The following is a 21528-nucleotide window of genomic DNA, read 5'->3' on the forward strand; positions in this document are numbered from 1 at the left end:
AATTAATTTTAAAAATGCAAAAAAGTGGTCTAGCCATATCAGATCTCAAACTATAATATAAAATGTCAATCATAGAAACTATCTGGCACTGGCTAAGAAATAGAGTAGTTGATCAGTGGAATAGATTAGGTACACAAGACACAGCAGTAAATGATCACAGTAATCTAGTATTAGATAAACCCAAAGACCCCACCTTCTGGAATAAAAACTATTTGACAAAAACTGCTGGGAAAACTGGAAAAGAGTATGGCAGAAACGAGGTATAGACCAACACCTTATACAATATATCATGATAAGATCAAAATGGGTACATGCTTTAGACATAAAGGGTGATACCACAAGCAAATTAAGAGAGCAAGGAATAGTTTATGTGTTAGATTTATAGAGAAAGAAAGAATTGTTGACTAAATGGGACGTAGAAAGCATTATGAGATGTAAAATGGATCATTTTGATTACATCAAATTAAAAAGTTTCTGCACAAACAAAACCAATGCAACCAAGATTAGATGGAAAATAGCAAGCTGGGAAACAAAGAAAAGGACCCACCCATTTGTACAAAATATTTATAGCAGCTCTTTGTGTAGCGGCAGAGAATTGGGATCTGAGGGACGCCCAACAACTGGGGAGTGGCTGAATCAACTATGGCATATGACTGTGCTGGAAGAAATGATGAAGGGGGTGGTGTCTGAGAAACCTGGGGAGACTTGTATGAACTGATGCAGTGGGAAGTGAGCAGAATCCCAAGGACAACTTGGACGCTAACAGTGATGGTGTAAGGATATTTAACTGTGAAAGACTTGGGAACTCTCATCACTATAGCGACCAACCACAATTCCAAAAGACTCGGGATGAAGCCTGCGTTCCACTTCTGGACAGTGATGGACTCTGAGGGTGACTGAGTCAATTTTTTGGGACGTGGCTAATTTGTTTTATTTGACTATTCATGTTTGTACCTGTCGATGTATTTTTCTTGTTTTCTCAATGGGTGGAGGAGGGGGAGGAGAAATTCGAAACTGAAAATAAAATGGAAATAAAAAAAAGAATCTCGGGAGGATCCAAAGGGGGCAGGGTGAGTCGATAGGGCCGGCGAAGTGCCCAAAAAGCCACTTGGTGGGGAGGAGGGGCCGCCCCACTCTGGGTGAGCCTCGGCCCCGCCCCCAGGAGCCCCGCCCAGAGCCCTGTGACGTCACCCATGCGGCTGCCCAATCGGACGTCGGGCCCGCAGTCCGGAGCTGCTCGCGGCTCCTGCTGCTCCTCTCCGCCTGCCCTCGCCGCAAGGCTGATGCGGGCCTTCCCGACTCTCCGGCTCCGCAGCTTTAGGCCCTGGTCCCTACCCAGCCCTGGCCCTCAAAGCCGGTGGGCTCCCGGAGGGAGCGAGGCTCGACCCAAGGTCAGGGCCGCGGCCGAGGAGGAGAGCGTGTGCGCACACGCCCAGACCCTCTGCACGGAAGTGGCCGCCATCTGCTCCCAGGTTGAGGCCTTCCGGACCCGGCTTCGGCGTTTATGCGACAGGGCTAAGGCCCAGGCCGAGGCGCACGCCCGCCGCCTCTGAGCGGGCTTGGCCTGGAGGTCAGGGGGCGGCCGCGGCACCGCCCACCGACCCGCCGAGCCAATCCAAGCCTCCCTCCCAGGCTAGTCTTCCTCCGCCCACCCCCACCCCACCCCTCCGCCAGCCGGGACGCGACGTGACCGCCCCGCCCCCGCGAGGACAACCGCGCCCGTTTGAGGAATTATCCAGAAGGAAAGAAAGAGGGGAGCGGGTCTTTCTGGCTCCCGCCGCCAGTGTCGCAGCTAGGGAGAGAAAGCACCTGGCGTGTTCCTGCGTGGCTTAGCCCCAGCTCAGGGTACTGGGCAACGGCGCTCGCGGGAAGGAAAAGTGGAAAGGACTACAAGCCCCAGAGGGTAGTGCGCTTGCACCTGCGTAGATTGCACGCCGGCGTGTTGGGGCTAGGGCGCCTGCGCTCAATTAACCCCACTCCCCCCCCCCGCCCCGCCGCGCCTCCTAATGTCGGGGGGCGGGCGCCTTTGGGTCACGTTGTTTGCAGGCCGCGTGTCCCGGGACCTGCGGCCTCTGCTGGGAAAGAGGCTCTCGCTTCTCTCGGGTCCGCGGGTCAGATGGGAGCGTCCATCGGTGCATCTGTGTAGCCATCCCTGGGGCTGGAGGAGGGAGGACTTTCCTGGCAGCTTTTAAGATTCTGGGCTGGGAGGGCCGCCCAGGAAGTGTTTCTCCCCCGAGTCCCCCAGAGCTGGCTGATGGGGATGAGCTGGGCTGTGGACCTTTTCACTGCCCCCAGAAACCTGAGCCAGAAACTAGGGTAAGGCTGCCTCCAGCTGCCTTCGTGTGTGCTCTTGCCTGCCTCATCGGACTCGGGTTGTGCCTTTGGAGATATGCATCCAAGCCCTAGGGATCTGGGAAACGGAAGCTAGCAGGTGCAAAGCCCTTATGGCCCGCTTCTGCCACCAGCTTCTCTTCCTGGCCGGTATTGTGGTCACCGCTCCAGGTAGACATTACTATTACCTGCAAGGCGGGAGTCCTCTCCTCTGTCGTAGACCCTATCCATCCCTACCAGGTGGCCACTGCCCAGGAAATCATTTACCACTTCAAGGGGCAACCAGCTGGCTTTGTTCTAGGGGACAGGGCTACTGATGGTGGGCAGGGCAAGGGCCTAGCTCCAGGTTAGGAGCTCAGGCAGCAAGTTAGTTCAGCCCAGCAAATGCCACTGCTCTCTTGCCTTGTACCCATCTGCTTTTGTCTTCTCTTGTAATTCCTAGTCCCTTGTTACAGCTTTTGGTGACTGTCTCCAACTGCCTCTTTCCCCATAGTCACTGGGCTACACATCACAGATGAGTACACCTAGACTCCACTCCTTTTGACTGTGTCTCATCACCCTCCCTGGTCCCAGTATCCTTGAAAAGCCCCCTGGCCTGCCCCTGAAGACCTCCCACATCTCTTCTGGGTCTTCCCACCCGCCTGAAGCCCAGGCCTCCAGGGATTAAGGATGACCCAAGCCCATCCCTGTCTCCTTATTCTGAAGCCTGGAAGGAGCTTTCTTGCAAAGGTAAGGACTAGAGCAAATGTTCTGGTAGGGGAGTCACCTCTTGCCCCATCCCCTCAGGGCCAAGCCTTGACTCTGCTTTTCTTCCAGCTTCAGCTCCTTCTCCCTAATGTCATCTGTGCCAAGCCCAGGAGCAGCCACAACTCTAGCACTGGTGAGTGGGGGAAGGGAGGCAACCTCTTGACTTGCCTACCTCCAGTCCATTGTGCCCCTTGCCAGTCAGCTTCTTTCAAGAGGCTGATTTTCCCACGTCTATCCTCTGCTTCTTCCCCTTTTCCACTCTGTGGCCAGCGCAGCCTCTCCCTCCAGGGTCCGTCCAAGTTTCCTCTCCCTGCAGTTTGACTCTTGACCCTTCCTTGACCTTGACTCTGACTCTGCCCCTTCCTCAGGGGCAGACGGATTCTGGCCCCAGAGCCCATGATCTCTTGGAGTGGCATCAAATCCAGCCCCTGACCTCTGTAGCTTAAGAGTCTGGTCCAAGCCGAGGAGGAGGGCAGGGACATGTGAGGAGGGTGGGGACACGTGACCATACCTTCCAGCGCTGACCTTCTGACCTTCCAATCCAGAGCTATTAGAGGACAGACCCAGGGACAGGGGAGAGCTGCCTGCCAGCTATGGAGGAACAGCTAGAAGCTGGCTTGTGTCAATGGGGCCCAACTTGATCCTCTGAACCATGGGGAGCTTTGGGAGCTGAGGAGGAACTGGGTTGGGCCTGGGCTTTGGAAAAGTGAATTTGGCAAGGCAGGTTATAATGGCAGAAAGGCCATGCAGGAAGAAGTAGCAGTAGCCCAGGCAGCTCTGAGCATGGCCATCAGAACACTCAGAAGGTGAGGATTTGGGGCGGTCTTCAGACTGGATTAGAGAGAAGGCAGCAGCAGGTTGTAATGAATGGGCTACAGGATCTGGGGGAGAATCTCTGACCTGCTCCTACCTGTGGCCCTTCTCTAGGCACCATCCTCAGTTTCCTCACTTGTAAAATGAGGGTTAGGGTTGGAACGCCCCCTCCCTGCTGTCCCATCTCTACTCCAGAGTCCATCGTTAGAGTCTCCTGGGGTCTTGCTTTCCATTCTGGACCATCACTCTCCCACTTTCCACAGCCAACCTTCCCTCTTCCCCGCCCTCCTGGGGGCATGTGTGGTCTGCCAGGGCCATGTGCCCTTGATCTGTTTGTGTCCCCCAGCATGCTGAGCCCCCCACTAGGTCACAGCTGGAGAAAGTAAGGAGCTCTCTCTGCTGGTTCCTGGTCTCCTTTCACAGCCTCTGTGGTCTAACTCAGCCCTTCTTGCCACCCAAGACCTGCACATCATCCAGGTCTCTCTGATGGTCCCTTTGTTCCTTCTGGGTCAGCCTGCAGGAGGCCCTGAGTCTACTTGTCTTGGCAAGAGGCCTGCATCCTCAAAGAAGACTGGGGACCTGGCTTGTGCATCTAGGAGCCCTCACAGGCCAGAGCAGGAGCAAGTGGACAAGGAGCAAAGCCCTGGGCTCCCAACCTGGCCAATAAAAGGCCCTCTGAATTCCATAGCCCCAGTGTGTCCTGCCTCTTGATTGGTGGGAGGGCTCAGAGCAAGCAGCTCCAAATTAGGGAAATAGCTCACACACACAGCTCGGCCACTTGTGCCTTACCTAGTTTTATCTGACAATAACAAACCATTTATAAAAAGGGGAACTTTCTAGCAGAATGTGGGGGTGGAAGACATGGTCTCAGGGTCCTGCCCTCCAAGGACCCCTCCCCCCCAAAGCCCCAGAGCCCCTTTGGGGGAGGGGAGCCACAGTGGCCAGGACTCCACTGTATGCCCAGGGGCAGGTACTTAGGACCCACAAGGGGGAAGAAAGAGAAGGGGAGGTGGGGGAGGGCCCTCAGCTGATGAGGCGATAGAAGATCCAGCAGCTGAAAGTGAGCCAGTGACTGGCCCAGCCAAGCTCAGACCACTTGCGGATGGTGTGGGACATGCCGTAACCCTGGGAAGGGGATGAGGATGGCAGTGGTAAAGAGGCCCTGGCCACCCCTGCCCTGACGGGCCTGGGGACAGGACAGGGGTAACTGCTGGGCATTATTAGTGATGGCCACCCAAAGAATGGCCAAGCAACTCCCCATCCCTCAGGCCTTTCCAGACCCTCCGTTGGTTTGTGGGTGATTTCATCCAAACCCTACCTGTTCCTCAGTGGCATCATCAGTGTCCACATCAAAGAGGGAGCCCAGATAGGCCAAATGGAAGACAGCTAGGGCTCTGAAGAACAGGTTCAGCACCTGCACGCCCAGACCCTGGGGAGGACACGGGGAATGGGGTGGTGAGATTTGGAGCTGGTCTGAAAGAGAGGTGAGAGTATCCCAGAAGGGGTGGGCATGATGACTATGTCCAGGCTTTAGGAGGAAGGGAGGAGAGGTCAGGGAGGGAAACAAGGGCACCTTGGTCGGTTGAGGCAGGTTCTGGGGGAAGGAAAGGGCAAGTCATCTCACCCTGCGATGTTGGTGCGGACAGTCTGGGGGGCAGCGCTTAGAGAGGACACACGCATTGAAGATGGTAGCCAGCCGCTTCCGGAGCACTGAGGACGAGGAGAGGAGAATTGGCAGTTCTTTGAAGGTCGAGGTTCCAAAGGGAGGCTTTCAGGGCCTGGGGAAGGGGATGAGGCACGCAGGAAAGGGGAGGGAAAGATAAGGTCCTCTAGAAGATGAGGTGAGTTGAAGAGGGGGGAAAAGAGGCATCTCACCATGTTCCACATACGTGATGAAGGCGAGGGTGAGCAGCACAGCCCCCAAATGGAAACTGAAGCCCTGGGGGGTGGAGAGAAGGCGAGGCCATGGGGCAGAGGTGGGGCAAGAAGGGAAAGCCCCGAACCTCCACCTCGCCCACTGCTTACATGCAGGAGGGCGCTGGCAGCATAGGTCACAAGGAGGGCTGAGAGCTTGCCGAGGCGAAGGGAATTCTTGAAAACATCTGGAGAAGGTCAGGGAATGAGCTTCACTCTTCCCAGATTGCTTTGGTTTGTTGGGGGCAGGGCAGGTTCCCAGCCTCTTTCCCCTCCCCTTCCCCACCTCCAACCCTGGGACAGATCAAGGTCTGTCATGCCATCTGGGAAGAAAAGGGGACGGAGAGAGAGAAGTGCCCAGCTTCCTCCCTCCCCAGGGCCAGATCCCTGGCCTGGCCTCCCGCAGCGGGCCAGGGATGGGTCTCACAGGAATTGAGCCAGTGTGACATGGGCAGGTTCCAGCTGGTGACAACCTCAGCCATGGACCTGGGGAGCTCCACGTTCAGGGGCCTCGACACAGTAAGGTCCCTGCAGGGGGTGAGTGGTTAGGAGGAAGGGCTATGCTGGCCACCGCCCCCCACAAAGCCCAGCCTCCTGAGGGTGATCCCCTACCACCGCAAGTGGTCCTTCTCCTCTGTGAAGCCTGCCCCAGCCAGCGTCATTGTGCCTTCTGACAGGAAACCCACAAAGTAGTTACTGAAGTGGAATGAGATGGCGCTCTCATAGGCGCGCAGCCACCTGGGGTGGGAGAAGAGCGGGGTGTCGTAGTGCCCCCCCCCACCAGCCACCCAGACTTTAACCTGCTTCACCTCCACAGAGACTCACCTGGCCACAGCGCCCCTGAGGGATGAAGTACAAAGGAGGGAGAAGAGAGAAGAGAGAAGCGTCAGCAGGAACACGGAGGACATGAGGAGGGGCTGACAAGCCTGAGTGGGTAAGCAGGGCGCCACTTACCTCACTTGGCGTTTCTTGCTGTAGATATGGAGGCATGGGGAGGGGAGAGGAGAAAAAGTCAGGGGTACTCGGAATGGGAGGCAGACCAGAGTGTAGGTTAGAAGGCGGAAGAAGGGGCGATGCTAGGGGTGGGCCACAGGCCCTACAGTCTGCACTTTGGCTCACCTGCGCAGCAGCCGGTCCCCATAGAGCGGGATGAAGTAGGGAAAGAGGTAAGGGCCCACGCAAGTGGAGACCACCAGGCATAGGAGGGCCCGGGGCCAGGCTCCCGGCCACCTTCCCCAGCCATGTGAAGCTCTGCAAGGACATGGGGGAGGCGGGGAGATGGCTGTCAGGGGCTGCCCTGGCCGGCCTCCTCCCACCCTGTCACCAGCCCACAGCCCCTGCCCTGTCACCAGTGGTCGGCCCTCGACAGCATGGAGATAGCTGCGGAAGTGAAGCCAGGGCCCGAAGACGATGGTGCCCACGAAGTAGAGGTAGCCCATGAACTCCACAGGGGAGGGGACTGCGCCCAGCTCACCCCGATCCAGGTCAAAACCCAGGGACACAGCCTTCATGGCGACGATCATCTGGGCCCCTGCAGGTGAGCGAGCAGGCGGACGACGGCAGGCGCATGCACCCAAGGGGCCAGCGTGGGGGGGGGGGGACCAGCCAACCAACCAGGGGCCAAGGAAGGTACTGAGGGATGGGAGGGGAAAGGGCTCAGGATTGGGGGCTTCTGCCCTGGGTGGGGTACTTACCCCTCATCTTGTGCCAGGTCACAGTATCCACCATGTGCATCTCCCTGCGAGATGCCTTAAGGTCCATTGTTTGTTTCTCTTCCCCAGCTCCCTCTGGCCACCCCAGCAAAGCGCCCCATCTCCTCTAGCTTCCCTGTCCCTCGGCCCAGGGCCCCTACCCCCATCAGAAGGTAGATGAGGATGGTGACAGAGAGGAAGACCCCGCGGTGAGATGAGTGTCGGCACAGGAAGAGGACCAGGTAGCACAGAAGGCTGAGCAGCACCACCCACACCATGTGCCGTTGGAAGAAGTGGTAGAGGCTGAAGAAGCCGCCAGCCACCGTGCTAGCATGTTTCACAGCTGGGGGTAACCCTGCAGAGTGACAGGGAGGACCCCACCCACCCCGGCTGAGGAGCCAGCCTCCAGAAAGGCCTCCTCCAAAGGCAGCCTCCAGGAAGTGCCCTCCCCTAGAAGTCAGTCTCCAGAAAGGCCTCCCCCCAACCCTGAGGAGCCAGCCTCTAGGAAGCCACCCCCCCCAAGCCAGCCTTCAGGAAGTGCCCTTCACCCTACCCTGTACCCTGAAAAGCCCCCTCGAGGAAGCCTGGTTCCCTTCCAGAAAGCTCTCCCCCAATAGCTAGCCTCCAGGAAGTACCCTCCGCCCCAAGCCAGCCTTCAGGAAAACTTCCCCTGCAACCCTGAGGAGTCAGCTTCTAGGAAGCCCAGTTCCCCTCCAGGAAGTACCTCTCAGCCAACTTCCAGAAAGCCCCCCCAACCCCAAGGAGCCAGCCTCTTCAAAGTCTGGGTCCCCCCCAGGACCCAGCCTCCAGGAAGCCCCCTGCTCCTCTGCCCTCCTCTCCTCCCAGAGGGATCAAGGAATGGCGCAGCCCACTCACCAAGTCTCCAAAGGAGGCGGCAGGTCAGGCAGACAGCCAGCAGAAGCCACAGCTGGTCCAGGCCCTGCTGGGCAGTGGGGACCACGCAGCCCTGCACCAACTGCTGGAAGAAATCCTGCCGGCTGAAGGTAGCCATGGCGACGATGAGCCCAGGGACAGGGCCGAAGAGCTGGTCAAGGATGAGAGAGTGGGGGAAATGGGATCCCAGCACAAGTCGTCATGAGGCTGGGTCCACCCCTCCTCCCTGCACATCAGGCTGGGCATGTGACTAGGACTGTGGCTGCACTCTTCATATGTGAGTTCAGGGGGCAGGCCTGCTGCTGTATCCCCATGAATTTGTGTGTGTGTGTGTGTATGTAAAGAGCTGGCATGCTGGTGTGATGTGTGAGGGGCTTGCCACATGCTGTTGTGTGTAATTGTGAGGCTGGCCTGTTGGCCAGTATAGGGTGTGTGTCTGTGTGTCTGTGTGTGTCTGATGGGCTGGGCGAGCAGTGTATCCTTGTGTGTGATAGGCTGGCCTACTGGCCAGTACAGCCGTAAGTGAGTGAGTGAGTGAGTGAGTGTGTGTGTGTGTGTGTGTGTGTGTGTGTGTGTGTGTGTGAGACGGGCTGCCTTGCAGGTGTGTATGTGTGTGTGATGGGTTCGCCTGCTAGTGCATCCCGTGGGGGGGGGGAGCGTTAAGGGGCTGCGCGTGTCCCTCTCTTTGCCATCGTTCCCCCTCCCCCTTTGGTCCGAGTGGAGGGGGATGGAGGGGGATGATGGAGGAGATGGGAAAAGATGGGGGGGATGCTGACCAGGGACCTCCTCTCTTTCCCTCCTTTCCCCTTTCTTCTCCATCTATGGCCCAGAGGATGGGGAAGGGATTTTCCTCCACCTATCCCTTACCTGGCCGGCTTGTCCTCCGTTGGCCACCGAGGCGGCTTCCCTTCCAGCCACCTTCTCCACCGGCCCCAATCACGTAGGGTTGACGGCGGCCCCTTTAACGCAGCGGGGAGGCCGGCTCTAAGCCAGAGAGTTCGGAGCCAATGAAGACGCTTAGATCGTTTGCGCAACCAATGGGACTGGGGTGAAGTAGGGGGAGCAGAAGGAGCCGAGGCAGCCAAGAGAGCGGGGGGGGGGGTTGAAAAATGAAAGAGGTGACCAATGAGGTTGAGTCGAACGTTGGGTAGACCAATGGGAGCCCGTCGAAGCCGGGAAAAGGTACATTACCGGGGCTGGAGGAGGTGAGTGGAGGGGAAGGCTGCTGCCAATGGACACGCGCAGAATATTTGCGTGACCAATGGGAGTGTGGCGCGGGCGGAGGAGGAGGAGGAGGAGGAGGAGGAGGAGGAGGAGGAGGAGGAGGAGGAGGAGGAGGAGGAGGAGGAGGAGGAGGAGGAGGAGGAGGAGGAGGAGGAGGAGGAGGAGGAGGAGGAGGAGGAGGAAAAAGAGAAGAGGATCAAAAAGGAGAAAAAGAGGAAGGGAAGAATAAGAGAAAAGAGAGACCAAAGAGTGCGAAGGGAAAGAGGAGGAGGAAAAGAAGAGAAGGGGAACCAATCTCCGATTAGATTGTAAACTCCATGAGGGCAGGTATAGTGCCTGGTACATAGTAGTTGCTTAATAAATGTCGATTAACTGACAAAGAGGAGGAGGGGAGGGAGGAGGTGTAAAGAAAAAAGGGAGAAGAGGGACCAAAGAAGAGAGGAAGAAGGAAAAAGGGAGCAGGGGGACCCGAGGGGAGGAGGGAAAAGGGAGCAGCGTCTTCACAGCGCTGTTTGAGACTTCTCCATCCGATTTTGGATAGGCTGGACAGCCAGTGTAAGTTGTGAGGCTGGCGGTGCAGGCGGGTCAGAAGATGTGGGTCCCAGTCTGCCTCAGTCCTGCCTTGATGTTGGCGGCTCTTTGGAGTTTTAGAGCTACCCAGATTCTATACCTTTTTTTTTTTTTTCTGATGAGGCAATCGGGGTTAAGTGACTTGCCCAGGGTCACACAGCTAGTAAGTGTCAAGTATCTGAAGCCGGATTTGCAGATTCTATATCCTTAAGGACTTTCCTTCCTACTCTATCAAAAGCCACCAGCATTTTTGTCAAGCCTACTCTGTGGGTGCGCGGCGACGGAGACAAAAGAGTGAAGGGAAACAGCCCCAGCCTGGCCTCCGAGAGATTGCATTATAAAGGGGGAGACATGTTCCCAGGTGAATTTCACACGAGAATTTGGGGAAGGAGAGAGAGAGCGCTAACAATACAGGGAAGTCAGGAAAGCTGGCCCTTGTCGTGGGCAGCACCTGAGCAGAACCTAAAAGAAATTCTAGGAGGCAGAGGTGGAGTGTCTTCCAGACCTGAGGAACACAAGCAGGTGCAGTCCCAGAGGTGGGAAATGGAGGGTCATGTGTGAAGAAGTGCTGGTAGAAGTGATTATCATGGGAATGCCTTTAAGTGTGGCAGGGACCCCCACCCCCAGCACCTCCGGCCTCCTCAGTGCTCCTCATCAGTGTCCTCTTAGTTGGTTACGCGAACGTTTTGAAAAGAGTTTTCTTCGCGGACCCTTCCTTTCCAGCTCAGATGGCCCTGCCTCTCCCGGAGTCTCAGTTTCCTATTCAAAATTGAGGGTCAGGGTTAGACTGTAGCACCTTCCAGGTTTGACCTGCGGTCTTCTGAAAGGAGGCAGGAATAAGCCTGTCTCGAACGAGGGACATAGGTTAGGGACTTCCTGGGGGCCCGGAAGGCGACAAAGGATCTCCGGGGCTTCTGCCACCCGCGGACTGAGGAGAGCAGCTAAGGGGACCGGCATGGGGCGGGGGCGGAGCTTCTAGCGCTAGAAGCTCCTATTGGTCCCCTTAAGCCAGGGGGCGGGGACTGGCGTTCCCAGAGCCGAGATGGCGGCACCGGCGGGTTTGGGGGGTGGGGAGGACGGTGTGTGCGTGCGTGGGTTTTGTATGTTCCTGGGCGTGTGTGGTGCGGCAGAGGTACGTGTGTAGGGGTCGCGCAGTGGGCACTCATTGGCCCGCTCCAGGCAGGGCGAGGCTCCGGGGACGTTCCGCGGCTTCCAATTGGCCACGGGACAGCGCCATATCGGCTTAGGGTGGTCCTCCAGTCAGGAGCCTGGGCGGGGCAGGGAGTCCAGGGACGCGCGCTCAACTCCCATTGACCGGCTTAGGCCGGAGGGGCGGGCCTTGGGGAGCTCCTATGGCGGTGATTGGTCGGCTGCTCGGCGGGGCCGAGCCCCGGTGGAGACACCTCCCGAAACCTGCGCGGAGGGGTGGAGGGATGGAGGGGAGGATGGGGAGGGGAAGGGCTGGGACTGGCGGGGCTGTTGTTGGCAACGGTCTCGGTAGTCGGGACTGCCCCAGCGAGACCGCGCCACGTCGGGCCGCAGAGGGAGCCTCTGGGAAGTCTTGTGAGTCCTTGGCTTTGACCTGACCTCGGGCTCACGCTTGGGAGGGAGGAGGTGCGCGCCCTAACTCTCATTTCTGTCTCTGCAGGAGCCAAAATGTATCCCCGTCTCCTCCGAGCTTACGTTGGCTTCCCTTGACTTTCCGCCCCCGCCTCCAGGAAGCCCTCCTCGCAGGGTGACCTCACCCTGGGAGCCCCGAATGAGCAGGCCCACTGGCACCTGGCTCCTTCGTTTTCCCTTAATGCGTTTCTGACTCCTCCGGGTACCTTCGGCTGGCTCCCTCCCCCACCCCACTCAAGTGAGCTTTCCCTCCGGGGCGCTGCCTCAGCACCCCCAGATCCTCGAGGGTAGGGGCAGCCCCCCTCTTGGCGCCTCTCAGGCCTCCCCCGGCCTTCAGCCCATTTTCTGTTTCTCATCCTAGGATCCTGGCCAGAGAAGTTTCCTTCCCTGTCCCTCGCCATGAACTCTCTTCACGTGGCACACCCTTACTGGCCCCGAAACCTCCAGCTCAGTGGTTATGTACCCAACGATAGACCAGTGTGGCAGATCCTCACAGTCTTCTTTTCTGTCTCGGGGGCGCTCCTGGTGGTTACCTGGCTGTTATCTGGCCAGAGGAGGAGAGAGAGTGGAAACCTGGTGCCACCTCTGGGCCCCTGGCGTCGCCTGGCAATCTGCTGGTTTGCCATGTGTGCCTTTGTGCACATGGTGATTGAAGGCTGGTTCAGCGTCTACAATCAGGACATTGCTAGGGACCAGGCCTTCTTGTCGCAGTTGTGTGAGTCGTTGGGAAGGGGAGGCCGGGGTTCTTATCTCAGCTTGCTGAGTGTCCTGTGCCGGACACTTGGGCCTTGGGGAGTTCTTGGGAGCTGTCCTCTTCCTTGGAGGGAGGACAGACCAGCACTTGGTGCTTTTCAGCTGGACTGAGTGCAAGATTTCCCTAGCCTAGCCCTTTGCCCTCAGCAGCCACTCAGTCATCCCTGGGAAGCCCTCCCAAGCCTGGACTGCTGTTTTATGGCTTGTGTTCTCTTGCAGGGAAGGAGTACTCCAAGGGTGACAGCCGCTATGTTCTGTAAGTAACCCCGAGTCCTCATATTGGTCCTCTCCCTTTGGGATGTCTTAGCTCTTCTCTGTGTTGGGGCAAATGGATGAAGTCTTTGGAAGTGGTAGGAATTTTCCCAATGTCATGTATTGTACTTCCGGGACAGAGCAGACAACTTCACTGTGTGTATGGAGACAGTGACAGCCTGGGTGTGGGGCCCACTCAGCTTGTGGGCTGTGGGGGCCTTTCTGCAACAGAGGCCAGAGCGTTTCCTTCTCCAGCTTGTTATTTCCTTAGGTGAGTGGGCCTTTTGGGAGTGGGGGAGGGAGGCAGGGAGACTTTGAAGGCTGGGTTGCTGGATCCTGGTTCTCCTTCCTGTATGTTGACTAGTCTCTGGGGGGCTTTGCTCTCAGGCCAGCTGTATGGTGATGTCCTTTATTTCCTCACTGAGTATCGAGATGGCTTCCAGCATGGGGAGCTTGGGCATCCACTCTATTTTTGGTTCTACTTCGTTTTCCTGAATGCCTTGTGGATCATTGTGCCTTCTGCCCTCCTCCTGGATGCCTGGCGACAACTGGTGCTTGCCCAGTCGTTGGCAGATGTTGCTGCTGGCCCCCAAGCCTGGAGAAGGCAGCACGAGCATCTCCAGTGAAGACCTCCACTGGGGTGGGGGTGGGGGAGTGGGAAGAGGGTCCCTTGGAAGCACTTTCTCACATTGAGCCATCCCTCCCTCCTGGCACTGTTGGATTTTTGTAGCAGTGTATTGTTCGGGTAGCTTCTTCCTCACTTGCTTAACTTGTGGGGCAGTGCAGGGACCTGGTCTTCACCACCACCCCCCATCCCACCCCCAAAGATCTGCCCGTGACAGTGTTAATAAAGGCTGCTGAAGGAGGCCCCAAATGCCCAGTGAGTGAATGAGTACGGTGGTGCAGAATCAGGGAGGAGATACCCACCCCACCTCCCGGCAGGTGCTGGGGGGAGGCAGTCATGGCTGGCACAAGAATGAGTGTTCAGGAAAGACACAGTAGTGGAGGGCTGGCAGGGGCCCTGGGAACTTGGGCCATCCGATTTCACTGGTAGGCGGCACGGCGAACGGTGCCAGGTCACTAGCCGAGGCCCGCGGGTAACTCTGTACCCGGCTGCGTGGGAGAGGGAGGGAACTCATGCACGCACGGGAAGCTCCGCCCACCGCTGTGACGTGGGCGCGCCTGGTCTCCGCCCTGCGCCTGCGCATCGGGCTCAGCTTAGCGTCGGCTGACCCGAGATCCCCCGGCCCAGAGCGGCGGGGACTGTCACCTTCGGGAGAGAAGAAGGGGATACGCACTCTAGAGCAGCAGGACGGGGTGGAGCTGTGCTCGCTCGCCTACCGGGATGCAGAAGGCGGGGCAATAGTAACGGAAATCTCGAAGGGGTGGGAGAGGGCCGGCTAGTCCCGGCCACGAGGGAGTGCGCAGGCGCACGGCTCCTGGGGGCTGGGGAGCGGACCTCTTCGAGAGCCCCCTGTGGGCGTATGCGCCTGCGCACTCGGAAGGTAACTGTCACCCTGGGAGGTGGCGGCGGTGTTGGTGCCGGTGCGAGGCCGCTGGGCCCCGGGTCACAGGAGACGGGATGGCGGCCTCCCCGGGGAGCGGAGGAGCGGCGGGGGCAGCCGAAGACGAGGAGCAGCGGGAGGTGGTCCGGGTCCGAGTCAAGGTGAGGTCTCGAGCCCTCTTGACCCGGGGCGGGGGTCGGGGGCAGCTCCACCCAGAGACTGGATGGAAGTCGATGGGGAAGGGGCTGCGCTCGTGTGACACCCCCGCAGACACACAGATTCTGAGGACAGCCTGTGGCTGGCGGGGACCCCAGAAGCTGTTTGGCAAGACGCCCGGGCGCGCCCCACCGCCCTCCGCCGCCTCTACAGAGGAGGAAATTGAGGTAGCAGGGGGAGAGCCTCCCTGTTAACGAATAGGAACCTGGGCTTCTTCCGCTGAGGCCTCTAAGTTTCAAAACAGGGGTCCTGAACTGACTAGAACTCTCAAAAGCAGCTGCTAACCCCCCACAGCTGACCTTGGGGCTTGCCCCCTTTGGCCCTGTCCCAGGTCCTTTCCACCCTCTCTTCACGTCCCAGTACATCTATGGGGTCAAGTCAGAGAATCAGAGACCTGACCAGGTACTGAGTCTGGCCCTTGGTGGCGGCAGTCAGGACACTCCAAGAGTTAGGGCATGGGCCCCAGAGAAAGACCAGCTTAGCTATAAGGCTGAACAGTGACTCCATGTTGGCATCAACTGCTACATTGGAAACCCTGACTCTGAAAACTTTGTGTTCTCACTAAACAGGTGCTTGAGGTATGTGGGAGCCAGAAGGATTGGAGCATCTGAGGGAGGTCAAGTCAGAGCTAGACTTTGAGTGGGGGTTGGGTGTTTGGAATTTGGCCTTAGGGATCCTTGGGGATTTTTCAGCTAACATACTGTGGGTAAGCTCCAGACCAGGCATTTAATCCATCTGGGGGATGGAAGTGTGATAGCAGAAAAACCCTCTCAGTGCTGTGAGGAGGTCAGCTTTTGCATCTCATTTCTGGGGGAATGCCCTCTCTAACCAGCTCCCCAGCTATCTACCTCCAACCCCAGGTCCAAACTGGGGGTGGGGCAAAGGAAAGTTCTAAACAGCTTCTAGAAACTGGGGATGAGGGGAGACCACCTGGAGTTGGCTCCTTCCCACCATACCTGGTTGGATTCAGTTCAGTCCCCTGTTATTGGCAGGCAATTTGGGCCTTGAACCAGTTCTTATATTTAGACAGTCAAGGAGCCCCAGTCTTCCTGAATGGCAGCAAGCCTAAAAAGGAGGTAAGTGGGCCCCGTGGGCCCAGTGAACCTTGACTGTTTAGGTCCTGCCTCTTGGGAGCTTCCCAGGTGGGAGGCCTGGTTGTTGAGGCAATGTTGGTGACAGTTGACCCAGCCTAAGGAACTCTGGGATCCCGGAAGGAGTGAAGTCTCTGGGGGTCTGTTATTCTCAATTTGGTTTTCACTCGTGGGGAGCCAGGCCAACTTGCCTGCTAGGATGTCCTGTCTCCCTCAGAAGTTCGAAGGCTTTCTGCAGCCTGACTTCCGGACGTTTGCTGTGGATCCGCAGATCACCTCCTTAGACGTCCTGCAGCACATCTTGATGCGGGCCTTTGACCTGAGTGGGTGAGTGGGCAAGCACGTGAGCAATTCGGGCCAGCTCCCCTGGCTGCCTGAGGCTCTTCTCAGCCGTGAGAAATGCTGTTTGGTGCTGGGCAATAGTGCACGCTCTCAGGTAGCTTCCGTTCTACTGGGAGGAGGCAGAGGCTGTGGGAAGACAGGCCCCTGAGAACCTGGGAAGGAGCTAGGAACGGAGCCGGTGCTTCTGCCTCAGCGATGCAGACCACTGCCAGCCCTATATTCCGGAAGGATTTCGTTTCCAAAAAGGAGGAGGCAAACGATCCCTGTTAGTCAGTGCTGGGCACTGTGCAGAGGTTTGTCACTGAAAAGAATCCCAGTCCCCTGTTCCTTCCAAGCAAGGGCAGCGTAGGACGTTTTGAAGCAGCTCTTGCCTCTAAACCCAAGAAACCCAGTACGGGTTTAAGCAGACAAAATCAAGTCAAGTCAAGAAACATTTATTAAGCACTTACAGAGGGCCAAGCACTGTGCTGTGTGACCTGGGGAACACAAAGACATGTAGAGAGAAAGATAGTCCCTGCCGTCGAGGTGCTTTTGTTCTAATGACAAAGGGTGCCGAAAAATGGAGTGGGGCGGAGGTTGGGGAGGGAGTGTCGGACAGAAGGTGCCCAAGCAAGGAGGTGAAAGAGAAAAGCCTGAGACGCAGGAGAGGAGCCTGGAGGCGATGAAGCAGAGATTCTGAGAGGAAGCAGCTGGTCAGAGGAAGTCCAGGGCACATGAGGCTTCTGGGGAACATGCCATAGACAAAGTCCAGGGAGGAATCAGAAACAAGGGTATCCCTAAAGCCTGCTACCTTTTGCTCAGTTGCCTTGCTGGTCTGTCTCTTCCTGCGTGGCGCCCCCTGTACCTAGCTGTGACCCCAGATTTCTTCCCCACATACCTGTTCCATTTTCTTCTGCTGGTCCTTCACCACAGCTTAAGGGGGTGAGGAGCCCCCTTCCAGCCTGGGTTAAATGGAGCTTAGCTGGGGACTGTTGGAGGCCAGGGCCTCCCAATGACTCAGCTGCTCTGCCCAGGGCACCTCAGAAGCTAGCCGAGGCAAAGGCAGAACCCGGCCCGAGGTTGTCCTGAACTTCTGTCTTCCCAGGAAGAAGCACTTTGGTATCAGTTATCTGGGCCGAGAGAAGCTGGGGCCTGAGGCCTACATCCCCCTGACCTCAGAGGGAGATCTGAGTGCAGCATTCAGCGGCGCCTCCCAGCCGTACCTGCAGCTTCGAGTGGATGTCCGGCCTTTGGAAGATAGTATGTATGGAGCCCCCACGAAGCCCCCTCCTTCCCTTCATCGAGTTCATATGTTAGTGCAGATTGTAGAGAGAGAATTTTACAGGCTGGTTAGCCGGCCTCCTGGCAGGTCAGGAATTGGGCCACTTTTGGGGAGGGGGGTCAGGGGCACAATCTCATACAGATCTGGTTTACTGCTGTGCCTCATTCAGGTCCCCTTTTGGAAGACTGGGACATCATTAGTCCCAAGGACGTCATCGGCGCTGACCTGCTGCCTGCAGAGAAGCGTTCCCTGACGGCTGTGGCTCTGCCTTTCACACAGTCCATCATCTCTCAGGTGTGTAAACGCCATCTTCGGCTTGGAGAGCCCTGGGGCCTCCTAGCAGCTGCCTTACTTGCCCCGTTTAGGTACCACGCTGCACATTGTGGAGCAGCTGAAAGAAAGTGGAACTTGCAATTAGGAGATCTGAGTTCTACTCTCACCCACTGTATGTGTGGAACTTTGAACAAGTTATTTTGTTTCTGAGCCTCAGTTTCCTCATCTGTCAAATGGGGATAAACATATTTGTTTTACCTGCCCATCTTTGTTAACTTCAAAATACTTAGAGAAATGGGAGTCCTTGTTATTGAACTGAACTCAGATATGCCCTCGTTTCTCTCTGGTTTTGCCAGCTTCTCCAGTTTCTTGGTGCATCTCTCTCTGTGGGGAGGTAGGGGTGGGCACAGCTCAGAGAATAGGTTGGTCATGGTGAGCTCTGTTCCCCACCCCCACTTCTGTATGTTTTCTAGGTGGGTCGGACCCTGTCCAAGGTCCAGCAGGTCCTGAGCTGGTCCTACGGGGAAGACGTCAAACCTTTTAAGCCCCCACTCAGTGATGCGGAGTTTCACACCTACCTGAATCGGGAGGGCCAGCTGTGCCGGCCTGAAGAGCTGCGGCTGCGAATTTACCACGGAGGAGTGGAGCCTTCCCTCCGCAAGGTGAGCTCCTTGGCCTGGGGCTGGGCTTGGCCACTCCTCAGTGCGACGTGACACAAGAGGGCACGGGCTGATTCCACTGTCTGGCCTTCTCCTTAGACCTTGCTATCTTGACCCCGTGTTTCTCCCAATCTTGAGCCTGAAGCCTTCTGCTCAGGGTTGTTTGATGGGGCTGTAGGAGCTCAGCCTCAGCCACTGTCAGGGAGGGCACAGAGGGAGGTTCTGCTAAGCCCCAGTGCCTCTCCCACCTCTGGCTTCAGCATAGCCAGGCACGCGGGCATGGGACTGTGTGGGACCGCGTGGGACTGCATGTGCGTGTGCGGGTGGGCACACAGGATCAGAGTCTAGCAACGTGTTAGCGCAGGCTCAAGTGGCCTGAGCCCGGAGAAGCTTCTCTCCTCACTGGGCCGTTTGTTCTTGGCACCAGGTGGTGTGGCGATACCTGCTGAATGTGTACCCTGACGGGCTGACGGGCCAAGAGCGGATGGATTACATGAAACGGAAGACACTTGAATACAACCAGCTGAAGAGTGAGTGGCACCAGCGTGCCAGCGCTGAGGACTTGGAGTTCATCCGGAGCAGCGTTCTCAAGGACGTGCTGCGTACAGACCGGGCGCACCCCTACTATGCAGGCCCCGAGGACAACCCCCACCTCATCGCCCTGCATGACCTGCTCACCACGTACGCAGTCACTCACCCCCAGATTTCTTACTGCCAGGGCATGAGTGACATTGCCTCTCCCATCCTGGCAGTCATGGACAACGAAGGCCATGCTTTTATCTGTTTCTGTGGCATCATGAAGCGTCTGGAGGCCAACTTCCGCGTGGATGGAGAGGCCATGTCCATCAAGTTCTCCCACTTGAAGCTTCTGCTCCAGTATTCAGACCCAGAATTCTATAGCTACCTCCTCTCCACTGGGGCTGATGACCTCTTCTTTTGCTACCGTTGGCTATTGCTTGAGCTCAAGCGGGAGTTTGCCTTTGAAGATGCTCTGAGGATGCTGGAGGTAACTTGGAGCTCCTTGCCCCCAGACCCACCTGAAAAAGAGGTAGAACTTGTGGGCTTTCCTGCCCCGGCCAGAGACGGCGAGCAGCCCGTCCGCCAGAGGCACATGCTGAGACCCACATACTATGGCTTGGATGAGGCTGGAGACAAGGCGCTGCACACGAGGGGAGAGAAGGAAGAAAGCCTGGGGATGGAGGAGAGCAAGGAGGCGAGCCTTCGCAAGAGACCCTTAGCCAGACAGGCCAGTGTTGGTGACCATGAGCCTCACGGGGCCCAGGCCGGGGAGGACACGCAGTGGGGCATCCCCCATCAGCTGCTGGAACAGTTGGCAGCGGAGGAGGGCGACGTGCCAGCCAGTGTTCTCCTTCCACTGGCACTGCCTCTTCATATGACCAAGTCCTTCTCAGCTCCTTCCCTGAGGCCTTTGATGGTGCCTTCCTCCCCTTCGGCAGCCGGATCCCCACTGTCCACAGAGTCCGACCGGGCGGAGGAGAGCGGCGGCACCAGGAGCCCCTCTGACAAGGGTGGCTCTCTGGGGAAAAGCCTGTCGTCACCCTGCTCGTCTTCGCTTCTGCCGCCGCCACCGCCACCGGCTGGGGCGGCCGTGAGCCTCCCTCCGCCCCAGGAGTTTGGCCGGGGGAATCCCTTCATGCTCTTCTTGTGCTTGGCCCTCCTGCTTGAGCACCGGGACCACATCATGAAGCGGAGTATGGACTACAATGAGCTGGCCATGCACTTTGACCGTCTGGTGCGCAGGCATCACCTTGGGAAGGTCCTGCACAGGGCTAAGACGCTGTTCGCTGACTACCTGCAGTCTGAGATGTGGGACTCCGAGGAAGGCGATGAAGCTGCAGCGGACTCTCCCCCTCCTGCAGCCGCCACCATGGCCACGACCTCCTGACCCCAGGAACCTCCCCTTCTCCTTTTCCCCTCTCCATCCTCTCTGTGCCAGCTGCTGCCAAGAAAGGGGATCCTGGGTGGAACGAGTCGCCCACTACCTCCCTCTGCCTCTGTCTCTGCATTCCCCTCATCTGCCTGCCTCCCAAGGAAGATGACATAGCTAGGCCTCCACACGTATAGCCCAGTTTCCTTCTGTCGGTTGCCCTAAGTTGAGAGGCTTTTCCCATTGCTTCTCAGTGCAGCCTCTAGGTCTCCTCTTTGTTTTGAGGGGCATTTGGTTAGGGTATTTCAATGCCTCCTTTTGACCCAGCAAACACTCTTGGGTAGTGGGTTTCCAGAACCCTGTATCTCTGTTTACATTCTCACTTTTATCGAGTGAAACAGGACTGGCTGGCCCACATCACAGTGATGGGAGATTTGGACAGAATACAGATACAATTACTGTGGCTGCTTGTCCCATCCACTGGGGAGGTGAGGGAGCTACCACCAGGCGTTCCTTGGAATCAGCTGCTTTATTGTGTGAACAATAAACACCTGCCAACTTCCAAGGCCTGGCTTCCTGTTCCTTTTTTAAACAAAGGTCATTCCTGCATGGGAACAAGCTTTCCACCTTGTTTTCTTGGAGTTGGGGTCCAGTGCCTGGTTTTCTTCCATCACCGCTTTTCAGCTTTGTCTGCAAAGCGGTAAAGTCTATTTACACGTATGAGGCAGGAGAGCTGGGGGGGGAGGGGAGGGTGCATACGTTTACTGGTCACAGACACTTAATTCTAGATCCCTAGAGGCAAACGTTACACTTCGTTGGCAGTTGGGTGCTGAGACAGAGAGAGAGATACAGAATGACAGAGGGGTGCGGAATTTTGAGGAGAAGGCTCGTTCTTTGGCACTCACAGCCTAGGAAGGGAAGAGTGTAATACTGCAACATTTACGAAGCTTGATTGTGTGCCAGGGCCTGTGCTGAGCACGGGACAGGTAGGACCCCAAATACGTGGTTATGCGGATTCAGAGCAGCAACGGTTTATTGAGACAGCCCCATATGTGCAGTGCAGAACCCTGTGAGCATCTCACGTGCAGGGAAGGGGCCGAGTAGTGGGGGGAAAGATTTTCTCTCTGGTCAAAAGCCCAGAATTGCTAGGAGTCCTGGTTTTCAGACAAAGAGTCTGCATGGCAGCACTTACGTTGTTCGTGCACCGATGGAGGTCTGTAAAAATGAACCAGGAGGAACGTGAGATTATACACTGGAGGCAGAGTCTTGGCAGCCACAGTGTCTGGCACATAGTACGTGCTTCATGAACATTTATTGACTGACTAGGTGCTGCGTGATAGGAGACAAACCCAGGAGAGTGGGATCACAGCTTCCTTTGTCTATCCAGCTTGACTTTCAGCAGCCTCTATTTGGGGGGGGCAGAGGCAGTATTTCCACAGATAAGTAAAGACAGAGTAATTTGAGGAAGGAGAAAGTAACAGAGA

At 57.1% G+C, this 21528-nt stretch overlaps 4 protein-coding genes across 17 annotated transcripts; 3 read left to right on the plus strand and 1 right to left on the minus strand.

Annotated features, from left to right (window-relative positions):
• Positions 1–1191: 1191 nt before the first annotated feature.
• LOC110201008 (uncharacterized) lies at positions 1192–4578 on the plus strand. 6 transcript variants are annotated; one of them, XM_078147844.1, is made up of 4 exons: positions 1192–1632; positions 2825–3060; positions 3148–3211; positions 4315–4578. In XM_078147844.1, the coding sequence occupies exon 1, from the start codon at positions 1194–1196 to the stop codon at positions 1551–1553; it is 360 nt and encodes a 119-aa protein (XP_078003970.1). In that variant the 5' UTR covers positions 1192–1193; the 3' UTR covers positions 1554–1632; positions 2825–3060; positions 3148–3211; positions 4315–4578. The 6 variants fall into 6 exon arrangements, 2 of the variants coding, with proteins under 2 accessions (XP_078003970.1, XP_078003969.1); XM_078147843.1 differs by having other exon boundaries at positions 4405–4578; XR_013483627.1 differs by having other exon boundaries at positions 1202–1391; positions 4405–4578.
• Positions 4579–4666: 88 nt separating this feature from the next.
• Positions 4667–8508, minus strand: PORCN (porcupine O-acyltransferase). Its single transcript, XM_078147833.1, is given in 15 exon segments — positions 4667–5016; positions 5210–5320; positions 5516–5601; positions 5767–5830; positions 5917–5993; positions 6233–6333; positions 6418–6543; positions 6631–6645; positions 6760–6777; positions 6925–7016; positions 7018–7056; positions 7155–7336; positions 7500–7541; positions 7657–7851; positions 8373–8508. Coding segments are annotated over 15 exon segments (1386 nt in total). The 3' UTR covers positions 4667–4914.
• A 26-nt stretch (positions 8509–8534) lies between these two features.
• Positions 8535–13683, plus strand: EBP (EBP cholestenol delta-isomerase). 6 transcript variants are annotated; one of them, XM_020976432.2, is made up of 6 exons: positions 8535–8667; positions 11833–12042; positions 12166–12519; positions 12777–12813; positions 12950–13080; positions 13197–13683. In XM_020976432.2, the coding sequence occupies exons 3-6, from the start codon at positions 12204–12206 to the stop codon at positions 13433–13435; spliced, it is 723 nt and encodes a 240-aa protein (XP_020832091.1). In that variant the 5' UTR covers positions 8535–8667; positions 11833–12042; positions 12166–12203; the 3' UTR covers positions 13436–13683. The 6 variants fall into 6 exon arrangements, with proteins under 6 accessions (XP_020832091.1, XP_078003968.1, XP_078003967.1 ...); XM_078147841.1 differs by lacking the exon at positions 8535–8667 and adding an exon at positions 10319–10545; XM_020976429.2 differs by lacking the exon at positions 8535–8667 and adding an exon at positions 11632–11747.
• Positions 13684–13772: 89 nt separating this feature from the next.
• Positions 13773–20609, plus strand: TBC1D25 (TBC1 domain family member 25). Of its 4 annotated transcripts, XM_020976421.2 has the most exons (7): positions 13773–14475; positions 15523–15606; positions 15839–15948; positions 17048–17202; positions 17394–17518; positions 17971–18159; positions 18584–20609. In XM_020976421.2, the coding sequence occupies exons 1-7, from the start codon at positions 14392–14394 to the stop codon at positions 20060–20062; spliced, it is 2226 nt and encodes a 741-aa protein (XP_020832080.1). In that variant the 5' UTR covers positions 13773–14391; the 3' UTR covers positions 20063–20609. The 4 variants fall into 4 exon arrangements, with proteins under 4 accessions (XP_020832080.1, XP_020832081.1, XP_020832082.1 ...); XM_020976422.2 differs by lacking the exon at positions 15523–15606 and having other exon boundaries at positions 15803–15948; XM_020976423.2 differs by lacking the exon at positions 15523–15606.
• Positions 20610–21528: the final 919 nt, after the last annotated feature.

Source organism: Phascolarctos cinereus, unplaced genomic scaffold (assembly GCF_003287225.1).
Source record: "Phascolarctos cinereus isolate Bilbo 61053 unplaced genomic scaffold, phaCin_HiC Scaffold_8;HRSCAF=390, whole genome shotgun sequence".
Taxonomy (NCBI): domain Eukaryota; kingdom Metazoa; phylum Chordata; class Mammalia; order Diprotodontia; family Phascolarctidae; genus Phascolarctos; species Phascolarctos cinereus.